The sequence below is a fragment of the Wyeomyia smithii genome, chromosome 2, assembly GCF_029784165.1.
Source record: "Wyeomyia smithii strain HCP4-BCI-WySm-NY-G18 chromosome 2, ASM2978416v1, whole genome shotgun sequence".
NCBI classification, from domain to species: Eukaryota; Metazoa; Arthropoda; class Insecta; order Diptera; family Culicidae; genus Wyeomyia; species Wyeomyia smithii.
In genome coordinates this window covers 24,844,774-24,871,782 of record NC_073695.1, presented here as the reverse complement: position 1 = coordinate 24,871,782, position 27,009 = coordinate 24,844,774, and the positions used below count along the sequence as shown (strand labels likewise).

The window sequence follows — 27,009 nt, the reverse complement described above, 5'->3', positions numbered from 1 at the left end:
TTGATCACCACTGAAATCCATACATTCTTTTGGCAATGTGCTTTTTTATAATCTTTTTTTTAGCTTTTCAAATATCATTTACAGCTAGTTTGGAAACGAAAATAACGATATTTCAGGTTAAAATTTGTTTATTCTGGTTCACGAGCTACTTGTAACTAAATTTGCTCTTATTTAATCGTAGTTAGACCGATTTCAATTCGGTTTGTTGCAAAAGCTCAAAAACTAGCGCTGAAATTAAAATCTTTGTGGTTTCCTGCGAATTTATCAGTATTTCTTTAATGGTATGGAATGATCATTGTTGAAAATTACATTTTTTGAGCTTTTATCAAACTTTACTCACTTCTCCAAATTTAACGTAATTAACTCTCAACTTAGATTACTTTAAGTATATTCAATACTTTTTTTTTTGTTATTTGGAAACTTGTTTGATCTAATTTGATTGAGTTTTGACTGTGTTAGAAGAATTCTTCGAAAATATGAAAAATTGCACCGAGCATGCAAGGGTTAATTTTTACAGGTATGGGAATCATGCAAAAGTTGTGATTAACAACACGTTAACATTGCCTAGTGTTGTAAGAGCAATATCTTTTGATTAGTATTTTTTATCACGAATTTTCAGATGATCAATTTCATCCCACTGATCAATTTCACCCCATTCCACGGTACCCTTCCTTCAAACTGAATTTCTATAGTACCCTTGCTTACTTTCATCCTAACAAAAAAGTCCCTTTTATAATAAACTGTTTGATCTTGGCTGGAGGAACGAGGTTCGATAAGACTCCTTCCTCTTGACAAAAAAAAAGTTCTACTTATAATAAAACTGACCAGAGGTAAAGCACTAAATGCCTCTTCAGGGAATTGTAATTGTGACGCGGTGTTGGTAGGAGGAACGAGGTTCGATAAGACTCATTCTTCTTGACAAAATAAATCCTTCTTATAATAGAACTAACTCCAGAAATATTTACCCTCTACAGGGAATTGTAATTGGCGATATTGGCACGAGGAACGAGGTTTCGATAAGACTCCTTCCTCTTGACATAATAAGTCCCTCTTAGAATAAACCTGGCCAGAGAGGAACGTTAGGTGTAGCCTCAGTTCAGGGAATTGTAATTTGGCGATATTGGTAGGTAGGAAAAGAGGCTCGGTACAGTAGAGCAGTAAGCTTGAAATGAAAGGGTAAACTCTCACACACAAGCACGGATATAAATGAAAAGCGTATCACTCACTTCAATGGTGATACTGCCAATAATGTGAAGTGCGGAGTACAGAAAACACCTGGGCAATATTACAATAGATCAAAATGTCTCTGGTCGTAGTGATGAGTCCACACAGAGGAAAAAAAAAGCTTGGGAAAGTGTGAATTCACCTTAGCTGAAGGATTATGTACTTTACTTCGTATACTTATTTTTCAGTTTTATCAACTTCACCCTGATATTGACTGAATTAGTTAACTCGTTTTGTTATTATTCTTCAGGAATACGCCATATGTAAAATAACATTACTGCTTAAAAAAAATTTTTGCTGGAAAAGAAAATCTTACGTAAAATTTGTGGGTAGAGGGAAATATTATCGAAATCTTACTATGCCTATTTAAAGGGGGAGAGGGGTCGAAAATTTCGAAAAAAAAGTCTTCACGTAATTTGTGAATGACGTCTAATTTCAATTATTTTAATTTCAATTATTTATTCTAGATTTTTTAGATCTAGAACGGTTTGTATGATCGGTGTAACGTTTTCGACAAAGTGGCAGATAATTAAATAATTAAACTTTCATGGTTGTCTGAAAAATGATTTCAAACCAGAACGGTATAATGTCTCCGGCAAAGTTGTAGACAGCAATTTTGTCCTTCCAGGAAAAATACACGTCGTAGGACAAAATAAAGCAATATATAGAAAAAAACACAAAATCTTAAGAAGCTCACTTTTTGAAAACCTGTTTTTTCCTATGAAAACTATATACTGTCAGCTTAACCTTGATAGCTGATAGAACTTGAAAAAAAAAACAAAAACAATATTTATGAAACAACACGAATGTTTTGTTTGTTTATATTTTTACAGAGTATATTTGTTTTGTAGAGACAAGGTTATTAACTACAGCTTCACCGAATAAACAAACTCGTTTGGCTCTAAACAATGTTGTTACACGGAAAATCTAGTAAAAAACCACTGATATGAAAAATTGAACAAAAGCTAAGTTCCTTTGCATTTGCATTAAACCGGTATGAGAAATTTCACGAATTTAGCAGAAATCAGGTAGATAACTATTTTATATTTGGGGAAAAAAAGTTTTACAATGTTGTAGTCCCATTAACTTTAGGCAACTTTGCAGAAAGAAAATTTTCTCTGCCTTTGAAACTAACCGATTTGGAATAATCTCTGCGGGGAAACCATAAAAGTATCTTATAGTTAGTTATGCAACATGCCCTAAACGTAACCCATTTATGGTGCATGAAAGAAGGTTTAAACATAAACCCTTCCAAAGTTGTAGTAGTACCTTTCACTAAAAGGAGAAAACTTAACCTAATGCCACTTAGGCTTGAGGAAAGTATTATCCAATTGAGCGAAAGGGTTAAATTTTTTGGATTAATCCTTGATGCGAAGCTTAACTGGATCGCGCAAGCGGTCAGTGCTTTCTGGTTATGTTCTAAAACGGTTGATAGAAAGTGGGGACAAAAACCAAAAATGATAAGATGGATCCACAAGTCTATTATACTCCCAAGAATAACATACGCTTCCTTAGTTTGGTGGCCCAAAACAAAACAGGCTATAACGAGAGCAAAGCTAGCGAAGCTGCAGAGACTTGCGTGTATTGCTATAACGGGAGCAATGCGCAGCACCCTATCGAAAGCGTTGGACGCAATCCTTCTGCTGCTGCCTCTGCATGAATTTGTGCAACTAGAAGCAGAAAAGGAGTGCTCTCCGGCTCAAACGTCTGAAAAATGTCTTACCGGGTGACCTTCTTGGCCATCTGAGTATATTGCAACACTTCAAAAGAGGGCCAGTGATGAGTATTTACTCTATAATCGAATGTGCTAATGTTTGCTTAAGGAGAAATTACAAACATGCGAATATTTGCATTTTCTCTGATTGTCAATCGGCGCTGATGGCTTTATGTGCCTCCAAATGCACGTAAAAAATTGTCTGGAAGTGCGTTCTCTCTCTGCGGAGCCTGTGTCGTACGAACTCCGTCAATCTGTACTGGGTTCCAGGGCACTGGTCCAGAACCCCTTTTGTGGCATTTCAAACTGTACAATAAAAATGGAACTTAAACACTGGGAAGAACAACGGGTGACATCCAACTGGATAGCTGTCGGAGGATGTCACCAGTCAACAAAGGTTATAACGCCAAACGCAGAAATTACAAAAAAACTATTAGAGCTCAATAAGTGGGCGCTCTGTATCTACACAGGACTAATAACAGGGCACTGCCCGAGTAAGTATTATCTAAAGAACATTGGTCGGGTTAAAGACGATACTTGTCGCTTTTGTAGCATAGAAAGTGAAACCTCGGAACACCTGCTATGCAGCTGTGGTGCATTATACATGAGCAGAATCAAATTTCTCAACAAGGGTTGCTTACAACCTAGTGAAATTTGGTCTGCTAATCCTCGGAAGGTAATTGGCTTAATTAAGCACATTATACCTGACTGGGAGCGTGCCGAGGCAACCGGTCATCACTCGATCAATAGTGGGTGACTGGGTATCCTACATAGCACGTATAGTAAGGGGGATATACTACAATAGTTCTAAATAATGGACGCAGTAGTCTAATTCCACAACAACAACAAAAAAAATCTTATAGTTTCATTTTGAAGGACACATTTGACTCTATATAAGGATATTTTTAAATATGTTGTTTTTTATATTTAAGGAAATTTATTTTAAAACATGACAAATTTTTTTATAATTTTTTTATTTAATATTTCTTGTGTTTAAGAGTTCACAGATTTGATTTCTTAAAATTTTTTTTTTTAAACTAAAAATAATTAACTTTAATTTTATTCAATAAGATCGATAATCGCTCAACTGATTTAAAAGTTGTGAATTTTTGAATATAACATACATCTAATAAAACCATTTTTGGTCACCCTATTTCGAAGGTGGATGCTCAAACGATCCAACGAAAATATGCGTGTTTAATTATTTTCGACGAAGCTCCAGCCCTGCAATTATGAACTCAATTTTGAAGCACTTTGGGTGACCACTTCCGAAATAGGGTGACCGTAAAAAATGGCTTTATTCGACATATGTTATTTTCGACAATTCATAACTTTTGAAGCAGTTCGGATTTTTTTTTTGTAATTTTATTTATAATTTAATTATATTTTATTTTAAGAAACAATACCAAGAAATCAAATCTGTGTGCTTTTAAGCGCAGTAATTATTATAATGTTTGTCGTCTTTGTAATTTAAATTTACTTAAATAAAAAAAATTAAATATTTTTAAAAAATCTTTTATACGCCAATAGATATTTTTTGACTTGCCCCAAAAAGAACGACAAGCAAATGAAGAAAGCATATTTTTTGAAGTAAAACATCAATAACTTTAAAAAGTAATGTACATTTCGACGAATCATAATGATAGCCTTCATAAATGTTCATATTAGTAAACCAAAACGTTACAAACGAGAGTAGATATTAACAATTTAAACAGAATGTTATCAAGCTTCCATACATCGATCATTGCTAAAATTGCTATTGCACTAATGGTAATAGAAGTCTATAAGTAACTCACCAGAAAAATCACCGGTTTTAATTGAAATTGCCGCTTGGTCGATATCGATACTTCTTTGTTTAGAAATTCTGCACGTTTCCCAAAAATCACCATTTTTCAACGGTACCCATCAAACTCCACCCTCCGCTCTGAACGGCTGTGCGTAAATTCCCATCCATGTGACGTCGCACGATTCTCTACGATGGCGACTGGATATGTTTACCTCTGCGAATGGAAGAAAATCTTCCCAACAAGCAAAGCAAAAGCGGCGATGTCACTTCAGCACGAGGAAAAATCAAAAGCTATCGGTCAGTTGAACTCCTACAAGCCATGCAACAACAATCAAAGCGGCCGCTCTCGTTCGTTTTACTGCTCCGCTCGTCTCGCTCGCTAGCCGTAGTACAGTACATAGTGCAGTGCGACATCAATCGACCGGAGAGAAACATACGAGCGTTGGCGCGAATTCGCCGCCGCCGCTGCTGCCGGCTGCGGCCGTAGGCTTACTCTCTGTCGTACAACAATCTGCCACTTGCTACCTGCGGGTAGGGGGTCTGCGAGGCTCGTCGACGCTCGGTTAGGTATTTAAACTGATAGCACACCAAAGGTCCCATGCATTCATTGGTTTGCTTGCTTTTTGCAAAGTATCAGAAGTAGAATTGTTCGTAATTGTCACTGACTCGTGCGTACCTCAGAGGTGAAGTGTCCTAGGTAGAAAAACGGAGAAGGAAGTTTCTAGCACGACGTTGTGAAGTGTGTTTGCAGTCACAGAGTTCCGAAGCGGAAAAAAAATTCAAACGAAAATCCTTAGAAAGAGTCAGACCGATTTAGACGTGACAATTCCACCGAAAGCAATTTCGCCAGTGTGTTTCTTCCGGAGAGCCCCACAGTGTGTGAAAGGCGCGTATACTTTGCAAAACTAAAAACCGAAAACAAAACAAACGTTCTTAACTTGTTGTTCAACTGTGAAACACGACAAAGGGAGCAGTCGTTAAGCCGTGTGAATTTATTTTCTCGAAAAACAAAATCTTTCTAACGTGAAACGATGGCCGTTGCCGCTGCCCAGAAGAACCGCGAAATGTTCGCCATCAAGAAGTCGTACAGCATTGAGGTAAATATTTCTTTCCACTATCAATCAGTGTAGTTAGTCAGTCAGTAGTGCGTTTGGAGAGGTGTGAAGTAGTAAATTTGGGTGTTGGTAAAACAAAGAGTGGTTTATTTTATGGTAGGGTTTTCTCCTACCCGCGAGAGCTTTAAAGCAGTCATCGTCTGTAAGTGGAACAGCGAAATTTTAAATATTTCAGTGAATCTAACGTTAATAAACTGGTATGCACAGTGGTCGGAAAAGGCGATTTGACGAACTTAGTTCATTTGTGCTTAAACGGTTGATGTAATCCAAAGACAATGTTCTGAAGAATTGTTCACAAAAATATAACGGAAATGTTGATAAGAAAACTTTTTGATCATGGCCTACTATCATAAAAATAAAAAATCTAACTTTTGATACAGCGAAGATTCATAAATAGTTTCCTCAGCAAAGTTGTAGAACTTTTCAAAACATGAAACTTTGCAGAAGACATCAAATTTCTATGACTTCTATTTCCTCTGTCAACCTCCTCAAATTTAGTTTTTTTAGTATAACTTTTGAAATATTTTTTTTTCATGCACATAATGTACTAGGCAAATATGACCAACATAAAAATACAGGTTTCTTTCGAAGACAGCATGAAGCTAAAATAGTTCTATACTAAGTTAGAGCGTTTTTCCATTAAATTATTGCGCATATTCAAATGCATACAGGGGAGAAAAAGGCAAACCGGTACACATCATCAAATACTTTTTTTAAAGCTTAGACCTTGAACTATAAGCTAGTTAAACTTTGATACTTGACAATTCATAAATGAATGAGTAGAGTGATGTTTTATGTATGTATGTTTCTAGGGTTTTCTATACAAAAACGCACCAATTTGAACGATGATTTGTGAATTTATGAAACAGATAACTCGCAATACTTTCAAAATCAGTGAAGATACTTTTGGAGGAGATTATATTCAAACAGGGAGATGTGAGTAGCTGTACAAAACAGGATTTCCTACACCTGGCATATAAGGTTGAAGTGAAAAAATGGCGATGTACTAGATATGACGCAGAAAGAGTAAAAGATCGCAAGAAAGTTATTCAGTATTGATTTAAACAAGAACTAGGACTTCTTGTTGACATGCCACGTGGTAATGGAGCCGGATCTTCAAACGACGGGAACACAGCGAAACGCTTTTTTCAAAATGCAGGAGTTGCAGCGGAGATCTTAGGTATTGATCTGCATGCAATTCAACGTTGCGCTACAACACCACAGGTCATTTCTTCTGGCCGGGAAATTAACACATCAAAATTCAAACACTATTGTTTGGAAACTGCTCGTTTGTTGGTGTCCATATATCCTTAATTTTACCTGCCAGCTACAGTCCACAAAATATCGTTTCACGGTGCGGACATTATTAACCATTTCAATATTCCAATAGGCTAATTATCTGAAGAAGCGCAAGAGTCACTGAACAAAGTGATGAAAAGGTTCAGGCTAGATCACACGCGAAATATTTTACGAACTGTTACTAACAGTGATCTTATACGTCGTCTATTGGTTTCTTCAGATCCAGTTATTGCCGGCTTGCGAGTCAAACCGCAAAAGAAGCATCAAGAATTTTCAGAAGATGCTAAGTTTATATTAGATTTCACAGAAAGTAAAAACGAGACAGATGAAGATGAAATAAATAATTTTACTCACGTCGAATTACTGATAGATGCACCTATCAACAACTAAATATACCTAAGAAGTGTTCTCACTAGTTTTGAAAGTATTGCGAGTTATCTGTTTCATAAATTCACAAATCATCGTTCAAATTGGTGCGTTTTTGTATAGAAAACCTTAGACACATACATACATAAAACATCACTCTACTCATTCATTTATGAATTGTCAAGTATCAAAGTTTAACTAGCTTATAGTACAAGGTCTAAGCTTTAAAAAAGTATTTGATGATGTGTACCGGTTTGCCTCTTTCTCCCCTATATGCATTTGAATATGCGCAATAATTTAATGGAAAAACGCTCTAACTAAGTATAGAACGATTTTAGCTTCATGCTGTCTTTGAAAGAAACCTGTATTTTTATGTTGGGCATATTTGCCTAGTACATTATGTGCATGAAAAAAAAATATTTCAAAAGTTATACTAGAAAAACTAAATTTGAGGAGGTTGACAGAGGAAATGCTTCGTATCTCAATAAATAGAAGTCATAGAAATTTGATGTCTTCTGCAAAGTTTCATATTTTGAAAAGTTCTACCACTTTGCTGAAGAAACTATTTATGTATCTTCGCTGTATCAAAAGTTAGATTTTTTATTTTTATGATAGTAGGCCAAGGTCAAAAAATTTTCTTATCAACATTTCCGTTATATTTTTGTGAACAATTCTTTAAAACATTGTCTTTGGGTTACATCAACCGTTTAAGCACAAATGAATTAAGTTCGTCAAATCGCCTTTTCCGACCACTGTGGTATGCTTACTGCGAAACTTCTTTTAAGTTTTTTCTAATATGCTCGTAAAAAATATTGATTTCGTGAAATTTATCGGGAAAACATTCAATTCGATTAACAAAAAAATGTATCATTTAATATGTGATGCCGATTCCCGTACACAGGACAATCTCAAGAATCGGATAATTTAGGATTGTTTAGTAAATATTACAAATTTGTTGCTTGCAGTTTTCCAAACTCTAGTAAATAATGAGGGCGTTTATTTAAACGTTAATGGCCTCATATTAAATGTAAATTTCAAACCTGTAAATTTATCACAGTCGATCGATTGACATTTTCAAGTAATTCGTCACAATCGAACAAACCAATTAAGCAGTGGCCACCCACAGAGTAAGTGCATGGTGACAGCCAACATTCCATCGATTTGCGGAATTACCCACTATCGACCATCGATACCGATCTCGAATTAATCATTCATGATGTACGCGGAAAATTTCCCCGGAATAAAAATCACGCATCCCCCGGTTCGCGCTTTGCGGGGTAAATTAAACCGCAGGCAAAAAATTCCTCGGCACCCAGTCGAGCAAAACCCTTTCGCTAACCGCAGTACAACTTCCTACTATGTACAATAAGAACACCCCGCGCACCCCGTAGAACAAATTAGTCACTGGTCAGTTCAACCGCTTTACCTCGCGGCACGGAAACAGAGCCCCGCTTAAAACGCGATCGGAAACCAATCATGCCGATCGTGCGAGATCACTTGAGGGAAGCAAGAAGAAGGAGGAGAAGGTTCACACATTTACACAGCAAAACTATTTCCTTTGTTTAGCACACCTGTTCTTGACTAAAATGTGCGATTCAATCGGTTTTTAATCACAGCTAACATCTTAATGATAATAATCTTTGACAAGTTAGCTGGAGCTAGTGGAAAAGAAAAGCGAAGGGAAAAAGCTCGGGTGGATTCTGCTAACAAAGTAATGCTTCACGGAGAGTAGTTCGGGGCAAAAGATTGCATCAGCTGTTTTGAAACATACGAGTAAAATAATCTGACAACACTGTAGGAATTTGACACATTTATAGATATGTAAACACAAAAGCATTGATTCAAATTTATAGTTTGTTTTATAAAATTTGAACTACAAAAGGTTTGTGTACTAGTTCTCGCGTGAGCAATGGACATCGTCATCTGCTTATATAATCATGACACGCGTAATTAAAATTGACTATTTATACTGGATTTCGTTCCGCGTTGCGCACGTAACTAAACCAGAGCGGATCAGAAAAAAAAACTTCACGGACATCAAGATCGCACACGAATTGAACTCAGAACCCAATTAAAATCAACCACAGAAATAACTCGCAATACCCACAGCACGAAATCGTCGAAAGGATTCGATCTCGAGTGAAACGCTGAAAATCTAGCAAGCTTCCAGAAGCTTCAACTACCCTCGAGAACCTGTTTTCCCACGCCCACCATCCGGTTCAACCCGTTCGTCCCGATGAAACAATGCGATCGGATTTTTTTTTTGCAGAGCTGCCAAACGAACACACCAGGTGCTAATGTATGGAAATCCAATGCAACCGAAGCAGGCTCCGCAAACACAAACACACCTACATCGAATTGAGTAAACGAAGGGTATCTAATTAAAATCTAGTTTACTAGATCGTTTAATCCGGCGATGGGGAATCGTTTAGCATAACTGCTGTTGCTGCCGCTGTTGCCGCCCCAATGACTGTGTAGCCGATCGTGATCTATTCTACGAAGGATCGTAATTGCAGGGTTGCATTCTAGTGTATAATCACTACCAGTCGCGTCGAACGTCGTCGGTTCGACAACATTGTCAGCGCATCACACATCGAGTATTTTTTTGTTTTGGGGTCTTCATTTCCTGTCACTGACCTTTACCGGAGGCGACGTTACGCTGCTCCCTCGGGTTCTTCCCCAAAATAAACATCACTCACTGCCTGAAGACCAGACGATCGGTGGATCGGTGCTTACACAACGAGTCAGCTTAGTTACGTCAATTTAGCACTGTTTGTTCCTGCCAGACAGCGTCTAGAACCCTTTTATCGTCGCTTCCGTTTTGGGGTCTAACTTTACTGAACTTTTGCCGTCCGGCTTTCCGTCACCAAGCGTATCCGCTCACTTTGGGAGAGTTGGCCAAAACTGGCGAACCGCGGCAGCGAAATCACGCACGCCGCAAGGTCAGCCGAGTTTAGCGACCGAAGTCGCGCACATTGACATTGAAATTCGTAAAAGCGATCAAACTTGGCGCGTTTTCGCGCGCACCAGCGTTCGTCGTTACTACGGCGGCAGTTAGAACGAATGATGAGGCGAAAAATCTGTCCTGGGGTGCATCCTTGAATCCAGTCCGGCCGGTCCCGGCGATTCTACAGCGCTTTACTACCACCCCAAGTACGTGCGAGCTTATTATTTTCCTGCATCTTGGATGCTGTGTTAACGATTGTAACGATGATGTTGTTGTTGTTATTGCTTCCGATGTTACATTCCTCGTTACAATGAACTGCTTTTTTTCTGCTGCTGCTGCTACCTCTACCACATTATTACTCTTGGCCGGTGGTTGCGATTGCAGGTGAATTGCGGCTGCTACTGCGTCGTACCGTACGCTAATACCTCCGCGCACGCCATTGCTACATTCGCTCTTCGATTTCAATGTCAATAACATCGCAGTGCAGTCGCCAGCTGGACTCGATTTGTTGTTTCGCTTGTTTTGTTTTGATTTTTGAGATCAAAGCATCAGCAGACTGATGAGATCGCAGCGTATCCTGCTCGGCAGTTACTGGGCGTGTTTGATGAATCGATAATGGTACGTTCTGAAGATGTCAGACACAAGAGACTGTCCCAGAAAGTAATTACACACTTTATATTAGTGACTATTTATACTTATTAACAGCAATTCTGAAAATTATTTTTAAATGCAATTTCTCAAACTTTATCTCAGTCAAGTTTATTTACATTATTTTTTATGTTTTTATGATCTTTGGTCTGAGAAAAACTAAGGTCTAAAAGCAACACAATGTTTTGATTTTTTTTTGGTACAATTATTAATCCATTGTAGATGGAATCCGTTAGATTTGCACTGAATATTTTTCAATTGATTTTTGCTTTGTCTAAAATAAAAATATTCTCTGAACGTTGAACAACTGTCGCCTCTCACAGAAAGAACAGATGGTCAATTGACACTCCTGCATCGAAAAGATGCACGCTCTCATTTGTTTTGCGATGTTATTTTGACCTGTTTCTGTCTACTTCGTTTTATTTATGTTCAGAAATATCAATGATATAAGTAATTTCCAAAATCATCGCACACAACTTGCGGGATTCTCATTTCTAGAAAAACATTAAAATACGTTTGAACAAAAAAAAAAGTCGTGGTGGCTAATATTCATTTGACATGTTTGTTGAAGAATGGATTTAACCACCGTCATAAGAGAAAGAAGATGGATTATCGCTGTAAAACATTGTTCTACCGTGACCATTTACAAGCCTGGTTACAAGATAAGCTGCTTGCAGAACGAGGCGCAATATATTCGAAAGATGCATTTAAACTGAGCTTTTACCGAATGAAGTTCATGTGAATTGATTGCTACTTGTGGTTAGCTTAGCAACATCACATTATTCGTCCAAAAAGACGCCAAACTTATGTAAAGCGACGCAAAGCGGTGATCCTATTTCTGAGTGGGAGAAAATTTGCTTTCCACAAATTTAATCAATATTAAAAGCAAAGCAATGCAAAGCCTTGGTTTTATCAATATAGGAAGCTTAGAACCGAAAATCAATCACTAGAACATTTTGAATATAGAGCAAAAAAATATATTTTTTTAACAGAGTATAAAACCCATTATATGAACACCGTCTTTGTAGCTTCACATATTTTTCATGTTTTTTTCGTAACGAAATATGACGTTCCCAAGTTATAAACAAAGCGAAGCCCTGGAGCTATATTCCAGTAATGGAACTTGACCTTCTGTTCATCATACACGAACATTTATATTTTTTCATATAAGCTTTATTAGTAACAGCTCAGGTCATCTGCATCTATCAAAAATTTTGTACCTCGTAATGTATCATTCATTTCTGTGTTTTCTTCTTTGGCATTAAATTCAATCGTGCAGCAATGGATGCTGAAATCGCTAATATGCTTGTATTACAATCTTCACTTTCGTTTTTATACAGTTTATTTTTGACATTTTTGAAGCGTTTTAATTTTTTTTTTTTTTGAGTGACAATATTTGTTGGTTTTTGACATTTCATTCTGATTTTTTTGGGCCTTTTCTTATAATTTTAGATTATTCTATTAACATTTTCTAACAGTGTAACAATGAAATAACGATGAAATCGTCCCCGAGTGGCACGTCTGCTGTGGTTTAATTATCATTTTGAAATTTTTTGACATACTACAACATTTATTTGACATGTTATGAACCTGGTTGGACATTTTTTTATATTTTAACATAATTTATAAACGTTGTTTAACGCATTTGGACATTCTTTGAACATTGTTGACAATTTGATTTTTTTTTCACCATGTTTTATCATGCTATCGCTATTTTGAAACTCCTTTTAGAAATTTCTTCATTGAACTTTCTGAGGTTATGTATAATATTTTGAAAATTTCGTTTTTTTCATATTTGCGGTGTTTATTTTGGCTTGTAAACTCTTTGATTGACTGTTTGATTAACTGTAAAATTATTTTGACATATTAAAATATATTTTTTTATGTTTTCAATCGTATTTGAATATGTTCTAGACATCAAACATTTTTTTTGCTTGTGTTTTTGCGAGGTAGAAAATAGTGGAATAATAATTTTCGAACATTTCAACATTTTGGCGATTTATTCATTTTGCTGTTGAAAACACTTTTTATACGTTTGTTTTCATCCAAGGGACCATTTTTGGCATTTTAATACGACATTTTTGGACAAGTTTTGACGGTTTTGGATTATTCTTCTGATATTTTTCTTTAAATTTTTCGAAATTTTTAGTGTTCTTTTGCTATTTTTTAACATATTGCATTTAACATTTTCTCAACATTTTTTCAATTTTTGACATAATTTATAAACATTTACAGTTTAGCAATTTTATTTTTACTATCTATTGGCACGTTATTCCTTGTTTTAATCTCTTTTTAGAGTTTTCTTCTGACATTTATCTGATTTTCTCGACATCGTTTTTAAATTTGAAAAAATATATTTTTCAAGTTGATTATTTTCTTTATATTTGTCGTGTTTCTTGACGATTCTTCGGAATTTTTTGTTGACAGTTTAGATACTTTGATTAGAATTTTGAGTTATTTTATCTTTATTTTAACGTGTTTTGTATATTTTTTTCCTATGTTTTACCTTTTTTTGAATATTTTCTTGGCATCTGCTAATATTTTCCTGTTATTTACCATTATTTTAACAAAATTTAGGATTTTTTTCAAAAATTTGTTCGATTTATTTGAACTTTTTCCTACTCTGATATATTTTTGTTTTTTTTTTCCATTTTTTTTCTTTATTTTGTCAGGTTTTTGATATTGTTTTCACATTTTTTAGTTTTTTTTTGTGCTATTTGTGTATTTTTGAACCGTTTGTTTAGACGTATTTAGATCTGTTCCGTATGTCTGTGCCGCATATGAAAATATGCTTATATATCAATTAGAGATTTTTGATTATTTTCTTGACATCTGCCAACATTCTTTCGCTTCTTCTAAATTTTTTGTCTTGTCATTTGCTTATTTTTTGTTATTTTCTGCTGTTTTGGATATATTTTCTCTTATATCACAGGCAAACAGACGTGCCTCTTCGAAGAAAAATCCTGAAAAATCTTCGTCCTTATTCGAAACGTTACACTCATGCGCCACCATGTGAGCTTATTACCTACTAACTTATTTTCGTAAAATGGTTTTTGTCTTTGCTAATGGGTGTGCATGCTTGCTTAAACCAACACCAGCGGCATTACTGGTGGTTTTTGTCTTTGATAATGAATTTGCACGCTTGCTTATAGCAACATCAGTCGCATTATGGCCTACTGAGCAAAACTTAATAATAATCGTTATTTTTCTGGGCGATGAAATCGTCATCGAGTAGCACGTCTGTTTGTCTGTGCTTATATCTCAACTTATGTTTGATTACTTCTTGACATCTGCTAATATTTTTTTATCTCTCCCATACTTTTGTTATTGTTATTGTCATTATTTTAATCTCATTGACTTTTTTTTTTCTTTTTATTTTTTGCTAGTTTTCTGAAATATGTTTAACACTTTTTTAATTTTTTTTCACTTCTTTTGTAATGTTACTGACATTATTTTGAAACTTCTGCTATTTATATAGTTTTTAATCTGTCTTTCTGATTGACTTTATCTTTTTTTTCTTTGACCTATTTAGATATATTTTTTCCAATGTTTTCAACTCCATTTGATTAATCCTTGACATCATTAAAATTTTGGTCGCTTTTTTCAATTTTTTTTGATATGCTATTGCTCTAATTTTCACATGTTTTACTAAGGTTTTTTTCTTCAATTCGTTCAAATTTGTTGGTCTTTTGTAATGTTATCATTATGTCAAAATTTTTGTTCAAATTTCTCAGTTAACCAATATTTTATTTGTGTATATTTAAACTGTTAATTTTTTTACCATTTATCTTTTTTTTTGGACATCCATTTTAATTATTTACCTATACTTTGTTACGTCGTTACTATTCTTATTTTTTTAGAGTTTTCTTTCGGCATTTAATTGGTTAAATCTACATCTTTTCTATATTAAAATATATATATTTTCCCATTGATTTTATAATCTTCATGAGTGTTGCTCCTTTTGGTGATTCTCTGGTATTTTTTGTTGGAATTTTAAACTCTGATTTATACTTTTTTTTATTCTGATGTGTTAAGATATATTTTTTCTTATTTATTTCTACCTTTATTCGATTATTTTATCGACAGTTGCTAACATTTTTTGCTTCTTACATTTTTCGTTGATTTTATAATATTTTTTAAAAATTTGTTCGACTTATTTACTAAGGTTATTCATTTTTTGAAATATGTTTGGCACTTTTTCCATTTTTTTTCTTTTCTCTTGTAATGTTTGCGATAATTTTTGGAATTTCTGATTACATTTTTCAGTTTTTAATACGTTATTTGTGTATTTTTAAACCAACTATTTTCATTGATTTCATCTTTATTTGACGAGCTTAGTTATATTTTTTCTGGTATTTTAATCTATTTTTGATTTTGTTTTTGACATCTGCTACCATTGTTTTGCTTTTTTGTTTGTTATGTTATTGTATATGTTTTCACATGTTTTTACATATGTTTTTCAATTTTGTTTGATTTTTATGTCGATCTTTTTTTTTATTTTATCTAATTTTCTAAATTATGTTTGACAACTTTTACGTTTTGTCACTTCCGTTGTAATGTTATTGACATTAGTTTGCTATTTCTGTTCATATTTTTAAGTTTTTTGCATGTTGTTTCTTTATTTTTGAACTGATTTTTTGATTAACTTTATCTTTGTTTTAATTTTTTCTATTTTTAATTTCAATATTGCCATCACTTTTTTGATTTTTCAATTTATTTCATGTTATTGCCTTCATTTTCAAATATTTTTTCACATACGTTCGATTTATTTGCTAAAATTTTAGTATTTTTGTGAAATTTTTTTAAATATGTTTGGCACTTTTCACATATTTTTACTTCTGACGTGATGTTATCATTATTTTTAAATTTCTGTTCTTGTTTCGCGGGTTTTCAATATATTATTTGTGTATATTGAGCTGTTAATATTTTTACCATTTATCTGTTTTGCTGGACATCTTTGTGAATTTCATTTTTTACCTCTTTTGTTACGTCACTACTATTTTTTTTATTTTTTGAGATTTCTTCTGACATTCAACTGACTTTTTCGACGACTTTATTAAAGGAACAATATATATTTCTACAGTCATACCTCGATATAAGGCAACTCTATTTTTATTTTCGTTACGTTATATCGAGTTACGTTATATCGAAGCAAAACAAATTTTTTTTTAAATTTATGCAAGAATGTTAATGGTTACTCAAATATGCGCGAAAACCCATTTTCTATCACCTATCAGTATTTTTAAACCTTTCTTATGCCCATTTAGGGCAATTTTCATCTTTATCCACAATTTTTCGACATTATATCGAAAATTGTTATTTCTTTGACTGTTTTACTACTAATTACCGATTAATTTCCTCTTTGTGACTTTCTGGTGATTCTGAGTAGTTTTTAATTGCTAACTCGTTTTTTTCTGGATATTTCCTCCACATATCTGACATTTTTTACATTCTTGCATTTTTATCATGTTACTGTTATTAGTTCTACTGTTGTTTTGCTTTATTTTTTCAATATGTTGGACACTTTTTGTATTTTTCATTTTCTTTTTTTTAATATTCGACATTTATTTTAATATTACTAATATACCTACTTCGGAAATTTTTACCTTTTTACTTTTTATGCAGGTTTCTGCATAAGATTATTGCAGAAAAGCTGCTGAAGAAAACCACTGACGAAGACGTTCGATACCCTAGTAAATTTTCTTATTATTTCTTAACAGTATTTTCTTTCGATGTTTTATTTTTTTAAGTTATAGACATTATTATCACTGTTTTTGATTTTTTCAGACTTTTTTCAACATACTATTTTGTTCAAGTCTTTACTTCTTCTGTTTATTAAGCCGATTACGTTTGTGAGAACAAATTTGTTTCCATGTGGAAGATTTCGTCAATATCAGGAAATAAGAACAAAATTTATAGTTTCTTATATTCTACATAATGGTTAGAAAATCATTTAAAAAAAACTAAATAACAATTGACATTAAATAGGCGAGGTTAGGTTCAAGCGTCACATTTTATACCTTTTCCTTCAACGGTCGGGCCAAATCCGAAAAAATTTGAATAATTTTTAACAAAAACGACCCCGCTAAAACTGAATGAATTCTATCGATTTCGCCACTAGCTGTGAAATAAAAACATGGAAGCTCGTAAGAAGGAATTCACGTGATTTTTCACGCTTCGAAAGGAAGTAAGCGACCTTTAAGTTAAACACGCGGCTCAAGAAGGGTAATAAAGTGTACAAATTACAGTTAGGTTATTGTCAGTTACCATACTTGGAACCCCGACTTAAAGCCTTAATTTTTGAAAAACGAAAATGTGATGGGGAGACAATTGATTAAACCTACATAGGCAATAAAATAAACCCGGTATAAAACAGACTAGTTTCCTGTACCGGATTCCATAACATTCGATGCGTAACAAAAATTTTGTTTCTACCCACATCCAACATTTTCCATGACCATTGTAAAAATTCTCCAGATAACAGCTACAGCTGTTATCATAATATTTCATTTGAGTTTGCTGAGGAATAATTTTTGATTGAAAATTGTAGTTCTACAACCACAATTTGGTTTATCGACTTACTTCAAACTTTCAAATAAGGTAACGAGCCACTAAAACCCCAAAAAAAAAGTGACAAGCGAATGTGATCAACTGGAACAAATGATCCAAATCGGTGTTTATTTTTTCTCCAAGTGACCGTCAAACTAATTCACGCGAATCAAAAAGCTGACAGGCTTCCGGCAACATTAGCTTGTTGTTCTACGCTAGTGAGCCGTCGATCAATGACTTCGGAATCACCAAATAATTTTGAAGCCTAGTTCTAATTCTAAATCTAATTCGTAATTAGCGCACAACCAGGAAACCCCAATCGAATGGTTCATTTGGCAAACCCTCTACCATTCACGTGAAACAACCATGCGCGCCACGTTCACCTGCTCCGGCCGACGTTTCGGGACGAGAATGTGGTCTATTGACTCAACCGACCGAGCGACGGTGTCTCTCCGCAAGCCACAAAGTAGCCCCCGTGCCGCGAACGAATAAATCACGTTCCATAAATAGTAATTGTTTTTGAAGGTGAATGTCAATTCCGCGCCTCAAACCGTGACTTATGAGATCTGATCGTGTGCCCTATCCATCAAAGCGGCGATACCCCAACCCTCTTCCCCCCACACCTTCACTGCAGCAGTGCGTTCCGGTTTGGCGCACGCTTTCCTTAATCCATTTCCGTGTTTGTACAGGTCGGATTTTTTTTTTTTGCTACCATCGCGCCGCGCGGACACCTGCGCTGTAGTGGTTCTAATGCAGTTAACCACTCGTAGTCTAGTCTAGTCTGGATCGCGGTTCATTAGTTCGATCAAATAAGGATCACGCTTCAAGGGAACTGACTGCCATTCAGTGTTCAGAGTGCAATCGTCTGACCAATCCGATCTGATTGCACAATTCTGATTCTACACTATATATGTTGCCTACAATGCTGAAGTTTATTTATTTATTCGCAACTGCATGGTGAGTGTGCGCACCGATAGGGCAATGGAACGCGACTACACTGGAAATGACCATTTCGGAGATGCGTCAGTGCAGTGTACTCGATGTTGTTTACGCGTTCAGAGTTAAATTTAGTCTTCAAGCGGGGTTCGTCGCCTGACCACTTGATGTCTCTTTGCACAAAAGTCGGATTCGAAAGCAACATTAACGTTTTCTTGTTTTTATCTTTTTATTTTAGAATGGCTACCCATCCCGTCGCCGTTCTCTGGTGGACGACGCCCGTTTTGAAACTATCGTAGTCAAGCAAACCAAACAGACCGTTCTTGACGAGGCCCGCGTAAAGGCCAACGGTAAGTACCAGTTTAAATTGCTACAAATTTTTGCTTTTTTTCCGTACCCGCAATTGTTGTCACTGATTTTACTTTCATTTTTTTTTTTCGTTATGTTCCTCGTTTCGATGCTCATTTGCTTATAATTTATCACACACACTGACTGTGTTCCCGTGCTTCTGTTCTACACCTCGGACCGACGAACAGATTCTAGTTTGGAAAACTCCGTTCCACAGGCCCAAGAACAGCATCCACAAGGTAATTTGAAAGTTGTTTCCCACCGCACAGCACACACACACGTATGCACAATAGTCCATTCCATGCGCGTGCGCAAAACCGGCACTCGCAAACGGCTCCCGTTTGATCTGATTAAAATCTTTTCCCCTTGACGCGACTAAGGAGCAGACTTCCTGGTTGAGGTGAATTAAAGCATTTTACGTCTTAAGTGAATGATACTGATAACAATTCTACACAAGACTATCGATGCTAGGTTTGCTGCAAATTGGAATGGACTAAATAAAACCTTGCTTTTAACTGTAACTTTGCTAATTTATTTGTTTTGTTATTTTTACTTTATTTATCGGTTCCTCGATTCTTTTTCGGTTCGATTACTCGATGTCGTTTTGCTGTTTGATGTTGTGTAATAATTCGGCTAAGCAGTTGACGAACTTCCGTGCAAACCGGAAGAAACTGTATCCAGTGATGCACAAGATGAAGAGAAAGGTGAGTTTAAGCTTGATATTATAAATATTTTTATATTAAACAGGACTGTGTGCTATCAAAAGCTGACATGAAATCGTTTCATTCGACAGCCTACGCAATATAATTTAATATAACACGGAAGATGTCATTGCGTCAGATGTGGAATTTCAATTTCGTGAACAGTTTTATTTTCAATTCAATAAATTGGCAATATTTTATCAACTCGTTTTTGTGATTTTTGCTCTTTATTAACTTTTGAGTCACTTTCTAAGTTTTTCATTATAATTTCACATCATTATTTTAATTCAATTTGATTTTTTTTCGAACTTTCATTTAAATTTTGTATCAAAATAATTTTGTTTGTTTTGTATTTGTTTGATTGAAATGAATCAGTATAAACATTTTTCAATACTTTTGTGTCCTCATGATTTTGAAAGATTCAGATTGTCATTTCAAATCAAAAAAGTTTGCAGTTATTTTGAATTTATGTTTACAAATTTAGGAAAAAGAGTTGAAGTGGTTGTTTATAAGACACGATCACAAGGTTAACGTAGTTATGTCAGAATATTTTTGGGTATATGCTTGATTGAAGTTAATTAATTAAATGGTGTGTAGCTGTAAATTTCAGTGATAATCCTGTCTCTACTTTATTAATTGATTGGTAGCCTTGAAGAGATTCATCGATGACACGGAATGATTCCAGTTCCTATGTTATTCTTCACATTTTTCGCAAACAAGACAAAACAATAACAACACACGCTACCGGCATAATCACAGCAATGGCCGCAACGTGACGCGACTGGTCCGAATAGTATTACTATCATGTCCGGACATGTTCAGCAATGCTATGCAGTGCTAAAGTGACAGTTGGTCCGTCTGCTGTGGAAGACTGCGATCGGATAAGACACCTGCTCAGCCTTGCTGCGTTTGAATCAGCTACTGCTCTGCCGGTTCAACAAGGCTCTACATTTTTCAATAGTACAATAGTTAGCATCACAAAATCACAACTCTCCGCGTTCTGGTGGATGGCTCGCTAATTTTTCAATCGTTTTTGTTTAAGTTTAAAAGCATTTTCTCAATTGATCAACTCCATTAAAAATTTCCCTATTTTCATATTGTTAAAATTGTTATCTTTGATTTGGCTGGAAAATGTATACAGATGTTCTTATGGCCTTAAGCTGTCATTTTTTGCTGTTTGTTTTGAGTCACACTAGTTTGTGAAAAGGGTAAATGAAAAAATGATACTGATCACTACACTTGTCGATAAAAGCGAAGAAAAAAATGTTCCCCGAAAGCTCAAAATAGTAGCCCTGAAAAGATTGTAACGTTTTAACCATTCCTGTGTTGTAGACAGTAGTTGTCTTCGGCGAAGTTGTAGATAATAATTTTGTTTTTCAAAAAAAAAATATATATATATACAGTAAAATGACATTAACCAATTTTTCTTTACAAATTGTAATTTCGCACTTTATATACCCCCACTTTTACCTATCATTGCTTAGCTCAGATTGATTTTTGAAAAGTGGGTTTTTCGAGCTATTGGATTTACAATCAGATTCCTATATTTTTTCTGTCTGACGATGTAACGATGTTTAATCATACCAAAGATACCAAACCAATCAAACAAACCGTTCTGTCCTTAATTTTTTTTTTTGAAGAATTCAAATTTTTTTGTTTTTTATTTCTCCATGATCAGACAACCACCAATGTTTAGCTAATTATTTGTAGTTTTAAATTAATAAATATTATTTTTAAATATGCTTTTTAGATAATTTTTCTTTCGATTTTTTTTTTGTTGAAATTTTGTTGTTTTCTTATCAACCGAGTGTATTTTTTTATCAAAATTCTTATAGCTCATAAAATTTCTATGATGTCTCCGAGGGAGCTCCGTAGCCACAAGGTTACAGAGTCCGCTTTGGTAAGCGGGTGGTCGTGGGTTCGAATCTAAGTAGAAACAGGCCATTTGATTGTCAAAGGACTTTTAACATGGGTTCATTCTCAGGCTCCCCACCACGTACCCTTCCTTCAATCTGGATTCTACAGTACCCCTGTTGACTCTCCTCCTAACAAAAATAAATCCCTATTATAATAAAACTGGTGTGAGTAACATATGAATGTTCTCTCCAGGGAATTGTAACTAGGCGATATTGTTAAGATGGACAGAGGCTCGGTATAGTAGAGCAGTAAACTTGAAACGGAAAGGTAACTACACACAGGCACTGATATGAATGATAAGCGTATCACTAACTTCAATAGTGTTACTGTCAATAATATGAAGTGCGGAGTACAGAAAACACCTGGGCAATAACACAATGGATCTTAGCTCTGGTCACAGTAATGAGTCCACACAGAAAAAAAATGATGTCTCCGAAGATTTGGCGTACTTCCAAAACACCAACATGCACAGGAAGACTATAAAAAAAAGCTATTATCTTTTATTTTTTCTAGTATAAGCTTTAGGGTAGAACCTGTATTGACAACTGGTCGACAAAAGCGAAATAAATTTTCACTATTGAACGCTAGTGAACGCTGGGAAAAAATAAATGAATATAGCTTTTTAACCGTTCCTGTTGATTTTAGTACCCCAAGCCGCCTCGGAAGCAGCGTTGCAAGCCGAGCGAGAAGCAAAACCTTTCTCCTCCTTTCTGCTTGAGAACGAGACATATGCTACGCTTCTCAAGTCTTTCGCACACACGCTTTCGAGATACTCTTTTTTTTCATTATGCATTCCACTAGGTAGCAGCAAGCGCGCACCGACACGCAAAAACTCTTTTGTATTGCTACTCAGTGACTGTGAAAGAGTACGCGAGTTGCTGCTTGCGAATAGGAGTACTCGACTAAAATTGCTCGACTTGTAGTCCTGGAGTGCTTGAAAAAACGTGCTCGAAAACGAAAATAATTTCTTTGTCCCTCCGCAACTATCTTAATGCATCTTGAAACAATTGTACTCAGCTGGTTGAGCTCGCGAGAAGGGGGGCTACTAGCGAGTAAAAGAGTAGGCGCGCGTGTGTGCATATGATCTCGGGAGCGAATGCGAGCAAGGGAGACAGTGAGAAAGGACGAGAAATAGCCTGAATGGAGAATTCTCCAGTGTGTGTATCGGCAGCAACGAGAACCTCACTTGAGGTATTGAATGCTGTTTATGAGTGAGACTAACAACACTGCTCTGAAGTGTGTCGAAACGACGAAACCGGCTGGCAACTGCTTTGCGGCCTTTTGACGCACATCCGAAGCGGAGTAGGGCACCAAAATTCACGGGAACTCTATAAAAGCTATAATCTTTCATTTGGTTACAGATTGAGCTCTAAGGCAAAATTGTTTTTTTTGTTTTTGTCGACGAGTTTTGTTTATTTATCCGATCTTTTTATTTTTTCATAAAAAATTTAAAAAATTCCTTTCCAACTTGATTTTAAAGTATCTTAAAAACAGATGCATTTAGAATATTAGTCGCGACAAGTTTTATGATTCAAAGCTACTCCTAACACCTTATTGTTAATTACACTGGTCAACACATGTGTGGTCCTAAAGTTTAAACTAGGAAAAAATGAATGATTATAGCTTTTTCAATCTTCCTGTCAATTTTGATGTCCCTAGCCACCAACATTTCTCAGAGACTTAAATAATTTTTCTCGTAAATATAACGTTGAAGCGACAAATCCAACGAGGAATTTCTATACAACACTTTGACGTAACATACTTTGTAAGTGACGTAGAGGTACCAAATTTCACTGGAATGGGTAAAAAGCTATAATCTTTCTAGAGCAACTATTTTGTTCTTTTGGTCAGCATTTGTTTCAATGTTATTCTTAAAAATGTTTATGTTATTATATTATATTCTACAAAACTTAACTGTGTCTTACATTTCTCCTAACTAAACTAACTAGAAGCTTTGGGGTAGTGTCATGTTTCAATAAAAAATTAATTTCTAAGAAGAATTGAACTACTTTTTGAAACCGCATTTAGTATTTATATTATATTTTTCTAAGCCCAAATTCAAAATAACTTGACAATAAATGCATTTAAAAGGTTTTTGATTTCAAATGACTATCTGAATATTTTGAAATCATTAGAATATAAATATTTCAAAATTTTGTTGATATTTGAATTTTTTCTAAGATTTCACTTTTAAAAAAAATTGTTTAAAATTTTGCTATAAATATTAGTTCCTGCAAAAAAAATGTGGAGAAAAAATTTCTTTTTTTTTAGAAACTTAAGTTTGGGGTTTATTTGGAATTTATCGTAGCAAAAAAAATGGAAACCAAAGGTTTCGGAACCACAAAGCTTTGAATAAAGTCTATGACATGATGTATACTACCTTTTGGAAAATTACTCTTAAGTCTGAAAAATATGTACAACCGCGTAAAATACTCAGCTTGCTAAGTCAAATATATATTTCATCATCACATCTATTTCGCCTTCTCTGAGTATTACTTTTGTTTTGAAATAGTTTTGTTTTATATCAACTTTGTGACAGTTACGTAGCATACGTATTTTTTCATTTTATTTTATATTATTTCGTTTTTTGGTGACTTAACTTTCAGCAAATCAATGCAAAAAAGTTTTATCCGAAAATTTTGGTTGCTACTCAAAATCGATATAGTTGTTCTTTTTCTAAAAATTTTATACCATTATTTTTTTATTTGGCCCCTAGGGTGGCACTTTCTGTCATAGGGTTGCCAAAAAATCGACTTCTCCAAAATATAAGTTTGAAATATAAGTTTGAATCATTTATAAATTTTGAGACATTCAACCTTAAAGGTAAAACTACGCGAAAGTTATGAAACAAACCGTTTTCTGCCGTTTCGGAGCGTTTGAGACTCACAAGATCCTATTGTTTGACTTTCTTAGGATTCCTCAGAAAATTTTACATAAAATGTCAAATTTTTAAAGAGGTATAAGAATTTTGGAGATAGAATTTTTTCCTAATATTTTCTGTCCAACTTAATCACCATGCGTCTCCATCAAAAAAAACTACTGCAATGCAAAAATATCAAACGATAGGGTCTTTTGGGTATTGCACTTTCCATAACAGCAAAATTCCAGAGCTAGAAGCGAGTCTAAGAACTGCCAATGTGTAGGCTTACTTAAAAAGTGCGTCTTTAATCACTGTTGTGCGTGAAATTACGTAAAGCAAAACAAAGCCTTGGTGCTACATTCCGTATCGGAATTCGACCTTCTGTTTTTAATATACACAGACTTCGCAGTCGACTGTTAGGTGTACAGGACAATTGCGGGGCTAACAGTCTCTCCCGAGCCAGGACTCGAACATACGACGACTGGCTTGTTAGGCCAGCATCGTACCTCGAGACCAGCTGGGAGATAATGAATAGTAAATTTACGTAACTGGTTTAATTTCCTTGTCTTAAATCGTTTAAAGTTACTTGTTTCTGCTGATTGAAGAGGAGTTAAAAAAAATCTGGATCGTGTGACAGAAGCTTCGACGAACAACTCGTCTCTTTCGAAATATATGGACAAGTCGAGTCAATTCGGCTTCTGTAATATAGCTCTCGTCTTTGGGCCACAATTCGTTGGATAGTAAACAAGCAAACATTCGAAACTCAATGATAAATAAACATTAACATACATCCATACTTAATTTCAACCATTTTACTGTGATATAATGGTAAGGACTATGCTTCGATTTTATTCCACAAAAATCAATTATTCCGCATCCTGTGTTTTTAACACATATTTAAGAAGAAATATGATCCATTTAGGACTGATTCTGTTCCTGATCTTTAGATATTTTCTTACTTTCCCCAACAAGTTTTACATGATTTTAGAGAAAGAATTTTTTTTTATCTTTAAAGTCCACTTCAACCGCTTAAACCTTCTAAAACGGCAACATACGATTTGTATCATGATTCTGCAGTGCAGTAGCTTTTTTTAATGGAGTGGTTTGGTGGTGGTGGTGGTTTGGTTGAGTGGTTTTGGTTGACATTACTATTAAAAAAAATATGTCCACGGTAAAAACGTATACTTCTGTGAAGTTTTTTTAGATATTGTATGTAAAACTTCTCGAGGAATCAAGAAAAAATCAAACACGAAGATCTCCTGGGTCTCAAATCCTCAAAAACCACCAACCATGATTTGTTACATAATTTTCGCATAGCTGTTGTCATTCAAAGTATTGTTTGATTTTTTTTACTGGAAAGGCCTATGATTAACCCTAACTTTAACAACGAAAGATTTGGAATCGGTTGTGCGGCTCATAAGTTACTATTTTTTTTTAAATTTGATACTTTGAAAAAAAAAAACGTTTTTTTAGGAAACCCTACGACTGAAAGTGTTACCTCATAGCACAAGCCAGAAAAGTGGGTTTAAAATTTTTCCATAGACCATTTTACGAGACGTTTCTGAACTCAATTCATGAATGAAATTTTGACAGAAAGCTCGGAACCGCTGACATAACGCACGTTAAAGCAGTACAATATCAGCAGGATCCGTGACACCTGTCAGTTCGTAAAATGGTCTATTGGTGATTTGGAGCATGACCGGAGAAAAAAAATTTGGATAGAACTTTTTCTCTTGAAATTGCAGTGTTTTAATTATATTATTGAATAAAATTTTTCACTCGCCCCTGCTGTAATCTGTTTCCATTGCAGTTCTTAGAAATATATCTAAATAACACGTCTAAAAGTTTCAAATTTGAGAAAAATTAAAATAAAAAATAATAGAAATCGAGTTGGTAAAATATTACATATTCAACAGAGAGCAAAAAATTTATTCTGTAAACACTATTTTGCGATTAGTTTAATCAAATTTTTATTCCATAATCAAAATTTCGTTTCGTATTTTAAACTACAATTTTTTTTGTACATTCGTGTATGTTATTAGTTATTTCTTTCTTACTATAAGCAACTTTCCCATCATCAGTTTGAAACGATTAAGTTAATACTCGTCGCTTAAGAATAATCCTCGCCTAAGTTAGACCGCACCATCTAAAAATAGCCACTCCAAAACGACTCTCCCTCCCATTTTCGCCCCCGCTAGAACCCGACCCATAATGCATCGACTTAAAAGCTAACCATTGTAGAAATCGCACACAGTAGCATGACTAATGGGCCGTGAAAATCACCTCCCATTGATTCGGACTTCCTACTTTCTAGCAGGAGCAACATCCACCGACGGTGGAGATGAGTGCTGCAGACCCGCGCGAATCCGACCTCAGTAGAATTACTGAAGCTGTTCACACTTTTTTTTTTTTCTTCATCTATAAAGCTGTTCACACTTGACACACAAGAATAAGGGCACGATTTTCCACGTTGACTTCGCACTCTACTCCCGCGGCTTCAATCATATTTCCCTCCTTTTTTTCCTCCTTCCCATCATCATTGCCGTCTAGTCTCGTTGGATGGAGGAAGCTAAGAACTGTAACAATGACTTCCGCTCGC

General features: G+C 35.0%; 1 protein-coding gene across 4 annotated transcripts in view; it reads left to right on the top strand.

Annotated features, from left to right (window-relative positions):
• The window catches only part of LOC129721018 (tyrosine 3-monooxygenase-like), an 85,408-nt gene that overhangs the window by 40,938 nt on the left and 17,461 nt on the right, over window positions 1-27,009 (top strand). The window contains exons 1-4 of one of the 4 annotated variants that reach the window (XM_055673046.1): window positions 5,328-5,821; window positions 18,823-18,934; window positions 19,121-19,171; window positions 19,574-19,636. In XM_055673046.1, the coding sequence (XP_055529021.1) occupies window positions 5,756-5,821; window positions 18,823-18,934; window positions 19,121-19,171; window positions 19,574-19,636 (292 nt within the window). In that variant the 5' untranslated portion in view covers window positions 5,328-5,755. Of the gene's footprint in view, window positions 1-5,327; window positions 5,822-18,822; window positions 18,935-19,120; window positions 19,172-19,573; window positions 19,637-27,009 lie in introns of those variants that run through there. The other 3 variants (XM_055673047.1, XM_055673048.1, XM_055673049.1) reach the window with 3 other exon arrangements.